At 39.2% G+C, this 11,701-nt stretch overlaps 1 protein-coding gene across 3 annotated transcripts in view; it reads right to left on the bottom strand.

Moving 5' to 3' along the window:
- slc13a4 (solute carrier family 13 member 4) overlaps nucleotides 1–11,460 on the bottom strand; it is a 46,781-nt gene extending 35,321 nt beyond the window's left edge. For 2 of the 3 annotated variants that reach the window (XR_010802217.1, XM_066668236.1), the window contains exons 1-2: nucleotides 11,079–11,460; nucleotides 3,515–3,643 (exon numbers count right to left, since the gene is read on the bottom strand). Coding sequence is in view for 1 of the 3 variants with exons in the window: in XM_066668236.1 (XP_066524333.1) it covers nucleotides 3,515–3,643; nucleotides 11,079–11,198 (249 nt within the window). In the remaining 2 variants the exon portion in view is untranslated. Of the gene's footprint in view, nucleotides 1–632; nucleotides 764–3,514; nucleotides 3,644–11,078 lie in introns of those variants that run through there. The other variant, XM_066668237.1, reaches the window with a different exon arrangement.
- Nucleotides 11,461–11,701: the final 241 nt, after the last annotated feature.

Below are 11,701 nucleotides of genomic sequence, written 5' to 3' on the forward strand. Positions count from 1 at the left end.
GTATATTCACACTTGATAAGAAATCTCAGTGAAAATAACAGAGATGGGATGGGCTACTCGATTCACGCCCTGCCGTCACACAGTGTGGATCATACACAGCAGAGCTACTGGAGGTTTTAGACGGTCACAACTGTTCTGAGATCGGCCTTCACAACCAAAAATATACAGCCTTAAATGTATTTATCTTCTAGTCCTTCATAACAGATAATGGGCGAGAAAGTGGCAAAAAACTTTACTAACCCTTCACACAGTTATTCTAACCGATATTATAAACCGTTTAATGGTAACGACACACGTACATAACACGTTTGGAGACTACTAGTGTGGACAAAACATACCTACAGGTCGTCTTGTGGATTTGAACGTCTGCTGAGCTTTTACTTAAACCGTATATTTAATCATCTAACGTCCCCTACATTCCTCCATTGTCAAGAATCCCGCGAAAAATGTATCTTCTCCGGGGTGTGATGCAGTATTACTCCACATTTCAGTTCGGACGGGGTTAATATACTTTTTACTGCTCGCTTTACAGTAGGTATAAGTCTCAGGAAACTTTCCTGAAATATATATTAATTAATTCATTGTCTGTAACTGCTTATCCAGTTCAGGGTCGCGGTGGGTCCAGAGCCTACCTGGCATCATTGGGCAGGAACACACCCTGGAGGGGACACCAGTCCTTCACAGGGTGACACAAACACACACACATTTACTCACAAACTCAGACCTTATGGACACTTTGAGTCACCAATCCACCGACCATGGATTGTGGGACTGTGGGAGGAAAACAGAGCATGCATGCATATATATATATATATATATATATATACATACATACATACACATATAGCAGTATAGCAGTTAAAGCAACTTAGACTAATTGTAAATAATATCTTTTATTGATAATATTTTTTTTTATCCATGTTTTCTAATATATATATTTATGGGTTTACCAAGGCTGTTTTATTGCAATTGCTCTGTATAATTTAATTACACCTAGTCAACTTTAAATGATGGGAAATCTTACCTGAATAAATCTAGGCTTTTTTTTGGCCTATGTAAGATTATCTCAGTGATACACATATTATTAATCCAAGCTGAACTCATTTGTTGAATCGTTGATTTATTTCGTTACTTATTTCATAACCATATTTATTCATTTGAACAACTCCAACAGCAACAATGTTTAACGCTGCTTATAGCTCCACATTTTCTCCCTCTGTACCTGCATAGTGCAGCACTGAAGGACTCTGCACATGCTCAATTTACACTGTGTGATTGTGTCTGTCAACAGACTGAGTGACTGACTGACTGAGCAATGCCCTTACACATTACGCACTTACCCAGGTGGAATTTAAAGTAGTTCCCACAAACCACGTATCATTTAGACAAGATCTCAACATTTTCGTTACTTTCCACTGTGTTCCTGTTAATTATAGAGGTGCTGGTCATGAAATTAGAATATCATGAAGGGGTTTATTTATTTCAGTAATTCCATTCAAAAAGTGAAACTTGTATATTATATTCATTCATTACACACAGAGTGACATATTTCTAATTTTCTGAGATACTGAATTTGGGGTTTTCATTAGTTGTCAGTTATAATCATCAAATTTAAAAAAATAAACACTTGACATATATCAGTCTGTGTGTAATGAATGAGTATAATATACAAGTTTAACTTTTTGACTGGAATTACTGAAATAAATCAACTTTTTCATGATATTCTAATTTTATGACCAGCACCTGTATAGATTACCTCAAATAACTGAAGTATCTAAAGTTTCGATATTTTGATTTGCTCTGCACACAGATTCAAGGTGTCCTTGTTACTCTTCCTCAGCCTCTCCTCCTTCTTCGCGTCACTCTCTTCGCCCTAGACACTGGACTACTCGCCAGTCCTGTTGCTTGAGGCAGGCCCTCGTTTCTTCTCCCACTGCTCACACCGCAGAGGCCGCCTTCGCCGGCCACCCTCTGGAGCTTTTATGCTGCCTCCTGATGCGGCAATCCCAGCCTCAGACCCTTAAGGCTTCATCTCCGGCCCAGGCCCAGGCCCCACCTCTCACCATCCCTCGCAACATCAGTGATCTTTTCTTTATACTCAAACTACCGAACCTCAATCATGAAAGATCCTGATGGTTTCTTAATTCGTGCTGGCTTTCTCCATTTACTGTGACCTACTCTGCTCTGCCTTTCCGACCCACCTGCAGGAAATTGACCATTACCTATCCATCATTCTTGATCTTGTAGTTTGCTTAGGGGTTCTACCATTTACAAATGCCACCATCAATTCTCCACCCGGGCCACGCCTGCCTGCAGCAATGGAACATCACTTGCTACTGGGGTGCTTTGGATTAAGAGATCTATTGCTGGCCACACTGTCCTTTCATGTGATGTGTGTGGCAGTCCATCCCATCCTGTTGCATTGTGTTCACTTCTCATGCCAACTCCCGCTTCTGCCACTGTCATTGCTCCCAGTACATCCACAGCTGCCACTCTGTCACATGTTACTGCTTCCAGCTCTCGTGATACTTGGGGAAGACATCTGTCCTACTTTAATGGACAGATGATCTATAACAACTTCAACTCAGGTGGATGTTTCACCTCCTCATGCAGATTCCTATACATCTGCACATACTGTGACCAGGCTCATGCCCAACCCAGCTGTTGCCACAGACCACCTAGATTCATCAGCAGCTGACTACTTCAGTTCTATTCCACTCTCATAAACCTGCCTGAATTCGCCACCTGCCTCCTCCATCATCGTGACTCCACTTTCGCTTGTTTTCTTCTCTATGGCCTTCTCCTTGGTTTCTCTCCCAGCCTGGTAGTCCTCCCTGACTCCTCTTTCACTGCTTGCAATCTGCTCTTGGCCAAAACGGAACCTGACATTTTTTAGTCAGTTCTAGTCAAGGAGGTCTCAGGTGGCTTCATGATCTGCCCCTTTTCTACTCCTCCCTTCTCTTCCTTCCGCATCAACCCTATTGGCATCGCCGCCCGAAAGTATTCAGGCAAGAAACGCATTATCAAAGATCCTTCTGCCCCGGCTCCTTTGTGCCATCAATCAAAAGTCCCAGCACAGATTTTTCTCTCTTACACTCAGAGTCAACGACACCATTTCACTCATCAAGATCACTGGACACGGCGCTTGGTTGGCCTAAACAGACATTGTCTCTGCCTTTAAAATCCTCCCGCTTCAATCTGATTTATGGCACCTTTTGGAGTACTTGTGTGGCTCCTATTATTTTGCAGTCCGGCTGTAAGAGCATCCCCAAGATCTTTGATTCCTTTGCCAAAACCCTATCTTGGATCTGAAGGCTGCAATAGTCTTTAAAGGAGGCATTTTTGTTGGATTTGGAGAAACCATTTATTCTATTAGGTGGGTTGGGCTATTTAAAATGTTTTTGCTTGATTGCTTTATTGCAAACAGCTGAGTTTGTATAATTTGCAAAGTGGATTGAATAATATTGATTTCAACTGTAAAATAGGTCACTTTTATGTATGAAAGGTCTCTTACCTCACTTGATTTGAGGACTCCAAACAACGGGTACAAGAAAGCTGGCACCAATGCAGCAGCTCCCAATGGCACAGCCTCTGACACCCAATACACCGCTGTCACAATCAGCACATATGCACATGATGATTCCTACAGAGGAAACAAGACCAAAGATACAGTAGATCAAGAGATAATAAACTCTATTCTTCTCTTTTGCCATGTGCCAAAATATTTATCTAGAAGACAGCACAGAATCTAAAAACTATTAATAATAAAGGAGCCATAAAGAGCCTTCAGTATAAATTTTAAACTCCTAAAGTTAAAAAATGTAGGGAACAAATAAAGGTCTCTCTGTTGCTCATTTAAAAAAATCAATATTATGAATTATTAATTAATTATTAAAATCAATCAAATATTGCTCAAATAAAAATTTTTGCCATAGTATATTTTTTTTATGGTTTAATTATTGCTAATATTTAGTGAAGCTAAAAGAGATTTTCACACTTACATATCTCTTTAAAACTCATGGACTCAAAGCTATTTTAGGCTCCAAATGTGTCTCTGCTATAACACTGCACAAATAACAGTTAGCTGTTTATCGGGAGCCAGAGCGCCGGATATTAGAGGCAACCTTAGACTGTTAGCTAATAGGAGATTCGAGGGTAGTCATTCATGTAGGGGCCAATGATATTCGTCTGCGGCAGTCTGAGGTAACTAAGGGTAATATTACAGAGGTGATTAAACTGGCCCAGACGATGTCCGATGCCGTAATCTGCTCTGGCCCCATACCAATGCGGCGTGGCGACGAAGCTTACAGCAGACTTTTGGCGTTAAACTGCTGGATGTCCAAGTGGTGTTCCGAAAATCAAGTGGGCTTCATAGACAATTGGTTACGTTTTGAGGGCAAGCCTGGTCTTATAGGTAGGGATGGTATCCACCCCACGCGGGAGGGTGCTGCCTTACTTTCTTGCAGCATAGCACATAGTCTTTTAGTTAGTCAGGAGAGTAGTGTAGATAGCTGCTGACAATCCAGAGCCGGGACCAGGCCGCAGACAGACAGGCTAAACCGACCGTCTGCGAACTGTCTTGAGGCGTCACCCAGGTTCAACTGTATTGAGACTGTGTCTTTCCCCCGAACTAAATGTAAAAGTAGAAAAACAAAATCAGCCTGTTTCAGTAACCTAATCAATATTAAATCATACACAACACCTAGCAGCAACACCTCAGAACTAAAATTTGGGTTACTCAACATAAGATCACTAAACTCAAAAGCACTCATCGTAAATGATATTATAAGTGATCATAAATTCAATGTTTTCTGTCTCACGGAAACGTGGGTTAGACCAAATGAATATTTAGCACTAAATGAAGCCACCCCCCTAGGCTATAATTATGCACATAGCCCAAGAATATCAAGCAAAGGAGGTGGAGTATGTGTAATTTACCAAAATACCCTAGAAATTAGTCTTAAACAATGTGACACCTTCTCTTCTTTTGAGGTTCTCTCCACTATTATTACAAATCCGGTCACAAAAAAGGACGCATTTTTATTATGCAACATTTACAGACCACCAGGGCCTTACTTAGAATTTCTGAAAGAATTCAGCGTTTTTGCTACAAACCTAGCGGTGTGCAATCATAAAGTTATAATTGTTGGAGATTTCAATATCCATTTTGAGAAGGAAAGTGACCCACTAAAAAAGGCATTTACCGCAATCTTAGACTCTATTGGTATTACTCAAAATGTAACAGGGCCTACACACTACTGCAGCCACACTTTAGACTTAGTTCTGACACTAGGTCTTAACATTGATAAAATTAATATCTTACCGCAATCCCCAGCAATCTCCGATCATTACTTAATTTCATATGAGCTACGTTTTAGCCATAATATATGTAAGAACCCTCGCTATTCTACAAGGCGTATAATAAAACCATCTACCGCCCTACAATTTATAGAAAACCTACCAGAACTATCGACCCCAGTTCCAACTCCATCAGACCCAATGGACCTAGATGTACTAACTGATTACCTAGAAAATACCTGTCGATCTACTTTAGAAAAGGTAGCACCACTTAAACATAAAAGTATAAGACAGAAAAAGCTCGCACCATGGTATAATGATAAGACCCGTACTTTAAAACAAACATTACGAAAACTAGAACGGAAATGGCGATCAACCAAGCTTGAAGTGTTCCATTCTGCCTGGAAGGACAGCCTTATAGAGTATAGAAATGCCCTCACTAAAGCTCGCTCAGCATATCTGGCCTCGCTGATCTCCAATAATAAAAATAATCCGAGAGCACTGTTTAGTGTGTTTTCTAGAATTACAAAAAATCAAGCAGGTTCTGAACAACTAATTCCAGCAACTCTCACCAGTAAAGATTTTATGGACTTTTTTAATAATAAAATTGAGAATATTAGACAACAAACTCAAGCCACAGGATCAAATCCATCCTGGCTGCCACCCGATGTGAATGATATAAAACATAATATAACTGTAAAAGAAAGACTTGAAACCTTTTACCCACTCCCACAATTAGAACTAGAGAAGATTATCACCTCTGCAAATTGTACAACTTGCACACTTGATGCAATTCCCACAAAGTTGCTCAAAGAAGTACTACCAGCTATTATTGATCCTCTTTTAACTATAGTAAACTCATCCCTTAGTCTGGGCCATGTACCCAAAGCTTTTAAACTAGCAGTTATACCTATGATCAAGAAACCAAATCTTGATGCTAGTACACTGTCTAATTACAGGCATATTTCTAATTTGCCATTTCTGTCCAAGATCTTAGAAAGAGCTGTGGCCCAACAACTTAGTTCATATCTACATAAGAATGATATATATGAAAAATTCCAATCTGGATTCAGGCAACATCATAGTACAGAGACAGCTCTAGTCAAGATAACAAATGATCTTCTTCTTGCCTCTGATCAAGGCCACGTATCCCTGCTGGTGCTTCTTGACCTAAGCGCAGCCTTCGATACAATAGACCACAATATTCTCATAGAAAGGTTAGAAAACATGGTTGGAATCACAGGGACAGCCCTATTATGGTTCAAATCTTACTTAACGGAACGTTATCAATTCGTAAAAGTAAACAATCTAAATTCAAATTATTCTAAAGTAAGATTTGGAATTCCACAAGGCTCTATTCTAGGACCATTATTATTTACATTATACATGTTACCGCTAGGCACAGTTATAAGAAACCATGACATTAACTTTCACTGTTACGCAGACGACACACAATTGTATATTTCAGCCAAGCCCGATGACAAACACAGATTAAAGAAAATAGAGGACTGTGAAAAAGACGTGAAAGGCTGGATGTTGCGTAACTTCCTCCTTCTAAACAGCAACAAAACAGAGGTCCTGCTTTTGGGTCCAAAAGTGGCAAGAAATAAATTATCAGATTTAATTTTAAATCTAGCTGACTTTCCAGTTAAACCTGGTTCAGCAGCAAAAAATCTTGGTGTCATAATTGACCCGGATTTATCATTTGATCAAGACATAGGTAGTATCACTAGGACAGCTTTTTTACATCTTCACAATATTGCTAAGATTAGAAATGCCTTATCCCCTCAGGACGCAGAAACATTAGTACATGCCTTTATTACTTCAAGGCTTGACTACTGTAACGCACTACTGTCAGGATGCACCAGCAGCAATTTAAGAAAACTTCAACTAGTTCAAAATGCTGCAGCTAGGGTCCTCACTAAAACTAGAAAATTTGAACATATCAGCCCAGTTTTATCATCACTTCATTGGCTGCCTGTTAAATTCCGCATTGACTACAAAATTTTGTTATTAACATATAAAGCTCTACATGGGCTTGCTCCTGAATATCTTCAAGATACAATTTCCTATTATGAGCCTCCACGTTCACTCAGATCACAGAATACTGGATTTTTAATTGTTCCCAGAATTCAGAAGGCCTCAGCTGGGGGAAGAGCCTTTTCTTATAAAGCCCCCAGACTCTGGAATGATCTTCCAGATAATGTTCGGGACTCAGACACAGTCGCAATCTTCAAATCTAGGCTAAAAACACATTTGTTTAGTTTATCTTTTGGTAGCTAATACTCCCCCATAGATAAAGGCGGCAGATCCGGGGGGTCCATGGACACAGGGAATTATAGTAAACTGAGACGCTGGTGCTGTCGTCCCGACGCTTCTCGCGATCACTCAGGTTTGTTGATGGTGGAGCGGAGGGATGCCAGTGTTTCAGGATGCTCCCGTGTCTGTGTGTCCTCCTGGTTCTCTCCTTTTAGTTGAAGCTGTCATAGTCATATCTGCCGGAGTCATTAGCCACACTCTGGAAATTTTCATATTTTCTACTTTACAAACACAAAACAGTTCAAAACTAATTCCATCCCTTTACATCTTTCCGAGTAAACAACTGCCCACCTGTCTGTCTGGACACTGATGGATGACTGTCGAGACCCTCCTCCACGCTTCAGATCAGCTGCCCACGCTCCAGCAACGACCAAGTGCCTCGAAGCTGTCCCTACACTGAAGTTCTTATGGACTACTAACTATCATCACCAGTAGATTGACCAGAGGAGGATGGGTCACCCCTTGTGAGCCCTGGTTCCTCCCAAGGTTTCTTCCTCAGCTGGGGGAGTTTTTCCTTGCCACTGTCGCCCCTGGCTTGCTCACTTGAGGGTTTTACATTTGTTTTTACATTTCATGTCAAATCTTTGTCTTACTGGAATTCTGTGAAGCTGCTTTGTGACAACATCAGTTGTGAAAAGCGCTATATAAATAAATTTGATTTGATTTGATTTAACAATTTTTGGCCCCAAATATATTTTGTCTAGCTGTCTGCATATATTAGTGTTGGGCTAAAGCAGGAGGAAGTTAGTTAGGTGATTCATACTGATGTATTAATCAGGTTTCATAACAGGCTAAAATCAGTTAAGTAACATTAATAACCATTTACATATCCTAGAGTCATACGGTAATACAATAAACATGGGTGTCAGTAATGGCCCTACAAATGAATAAACAGGCACTTTTAGGCTATTTTACTCCCGTTTAGCTAAAACATTTCATGCAGCTATTGTAACATTATTTCACAGCAAATAACACCCCTAAAGCTTTGCTTGGCATGCTTTCATCTCCCTTGCGACCCCCCCTCTTATGTTTCATGCCTCCTGCCGGCTGTACCCGGGCTCAAAGGTAGAGGCACACCATAGTAATGTGCATAGCTGGCAGATTAAGCTCCAGTCCAGCACATGGTGTTTTGCAGGGCTCTAATCTGTTTGTTGCTCAAGAAAATTAGTCCATTCTGACAATATTGATTTCCATTAGATATTCTGACCTGGACATATTTCTGGTCTAACATGAAGTTTTAGTTCAGTATTCCTGGCTTTCTGGACAGATATTCACAGTGATTCAGCAAGACTTGAAAAATGTAATGTTTTCAGAGAATATTATACATCATGCCAGGTTTTGTGCCATTCTGCACAAAAAAAGGTTAGAAAAAAGGTTATGGTACAAGTACATTATTGTCACTAATGGTACAAACTACACTGTACCATTTACACTGTAAATGTACATTTAAAGGTACAACAGTGGTTTCAATGTCCAGTTGTGTTCCCTAAAGGTACATTACATTCTCTTCTCCAGAAGCAGAGTTGAATATTTGTAAACCTTTATTATAGTCTGGGAGATTAAATGGGGTGTATGAAATCAACACACATTTTAAAATGTAATATTTTAGAATGATACAATCATGTTCCCTAATTATGGGTACTGAAATGTACCCTTAAGGGTTCCACAGTGAGTTTCTGAGAGTGTATAGACTTTTTTAAACGTTTTTTGCCCTAAATTTATTTGCTGAAGACACCACTTAATGTCAGGTACAAATGCTTTATTCATTAATTTATTAACAGTTGGGAAAGGATTTGCATTAAGTTATTTAACCATTGGATGATATCTTTATTTTTTTAACTATCCGATTTGGGGCTTTAGTTGTGATCTAAACTGTTTGTATTTTGTTGAAAGTCCAATCAGTAAGTGATCAATGACTTCCTGATGCCATGAAAAAATATTAATGGCTGTTAGTTAAGATGATTTGACCTCAAAGTCTGCCTGACTGGCAGAACAACTGATCAACCAGGTCAATAAACACTATTTGCAGGTGTTATCTATTCTGGAGATGGGCACTGTATATAATAGTTCATAACATAACACATGCTAACGAAATAAATATAATTTATGTAATTGCTTTTATATATATATATATATATATATATATATATATATATATATATATATATAGCTGATAATTTAATATATAATTAAGGGTTGATATAAGCACGTTTTGAGAAAAGATCAATCTGGATTTTAAATTAATCCCTACAACACTCCACAAACAAAAAACATCTGAACCAGCTGCTGGTGTTTCAAAATATTAGTTTCTCAAAAATAAATAGATAAATAAAATTAAATATTTAATTGAATTGGATATGACATCTGGGGACATTCAATCATATTCAGTTCACTTTAAAGGCTTTATAGATCCTGAACCTGGACACTTTCCAAATTGGTAACTGCTGGAGGTCATTGCTGATGCCTCATAGAAGTCACACATTAATTGGTGGCTTAAAATATTACAAATATATGCTTTAGTGACCCCCAACTTAATTTCTATACTCCACAGAAACTGAGACTAAGTTGAACCTGGTATGTCAGAGTCCATGAAAACTGTGCAGAGCAGTGCTTCGCTGACTAGACATTCCATCCAGCAGTGAGTAATAACTTGTTAAATTTCTAGCTTCCACTTTGTTCTAAATTTTTTCAATATTGTCACGCTGCAACACTTGTACACTGTCAGAAAATATGTCACAGTGGTGGTATCCTCAAGGGTACTTATTTGTATCCTAAATTAGGGAACATAATTGTACCTTATTCTATTATAATTGTAGATTTTAAAATTGTGTTGATTTCATATGCCCCATTTCATCTCCAGGACTTATATTATGTATTTTTATTTGACATTGTTCTTTAAACTTTAATATATTCACCTCTCCTTCTGGAGAATGCAATGGAGAAGGGAACACAGCTGAACTTAGAAATATAGTTGTACTTTTAGTGGCCAATAATGTACCTCTACCATACCTTTTTTCTGAGAAAGTACATCTACTCGATAAATGTGTCTCTTAATTCTGTTTTAAATTTGTATATATATATCCATCCATCCATTCATTTTTCATTTTTTTCGATCTCGTTCTTTCGGGCACTACCCAAAGCTCGTGACCATAGGTGAGGGTTGGGGCGTAGATTGAACGGTAAATCGAGAGCTTTGCTTTTCTGCTCAGCTCTCTCTTCACCACAACGGACCGGTACAGAGCCCGCATTACTGCTGACGCCGCACCGATCCGCCTGTCAATCTCCCGCTCCATCGTGGGCCCACCACCTGTGGGAGAGGTGGTAATCCGGGTCTGGTGCATTGTTGGTCGTGAGCCCTAGTGTTCCGATCCTCGGTTACTAAATATATATATATATATTTTTTTTTTTTCAAAAATAACTCAGGACATGTCAGTTGCTATGAATGAAAGTGATTTACTCACACTGCTCGGATGGATGAGTGGCAGGGGCAGTAGAGACATCGGAATCATCACGACAAGAATCAACTTCCGAGCCTCCCATAATCTTCTGAAGAGGTCCATTCTAGCGGTCTCCAGCCTCATTTGAATTTCCTTTATTTGTAGAAATGTATTATTTTCCCCCTTGGTTTTCTCTAGACGCCCGATGTTGCGTTGAGAAGCTTTTCACAAATTAGCTCTGATTAGTTCTTCTGTATGTAACCTGGCGAACTACTGAAATTTCTTGCTGTAGCTCTTAGGATTCTACAAAAAGAAGCTTCCCCTTTTCTGCTTGGCTTCTAAAGCCCGAAGTCTGTCTTGTCAAAAGGTTTCTACCTGACATGGAATGTCCGAGCAATAACCCTTTCTTTGGTATGGAGGTCTTTCTTTTATCAGTCAAATAGTGACGAAAGTGTGTCCTTTTGTTTCTTATAATCTGTTTTCTTATAGTTTTTAAGTTTTCAAAACGTCATATAAAAACGTAAATTTTTCCAATTGTATGTAGCATGAAAACGGTTTCTTAAACAAGAAAAGTTTTCTAAGCTGCAGCTCAAATATAAAGGTCCACAAGAGTGATTAATTTCTAAGCACCTAACAAGCACCGCCCT

The sequence above is a fragment of the Hoplias malabaricus genome, chromosome 4, assembly GCF_029633855.1.
Source record: "Hoplias malabaricus isolate fHopMal1 chromosome 4, fHopMal1.hap1, whole genome shotgun sequence".
Lineage (NCBI taxonomy): Eukaryota > Metazoa > Chordata > Actinopteri > Characiformes > Erythrinidae > Hoplias > Hoplias malabaricus.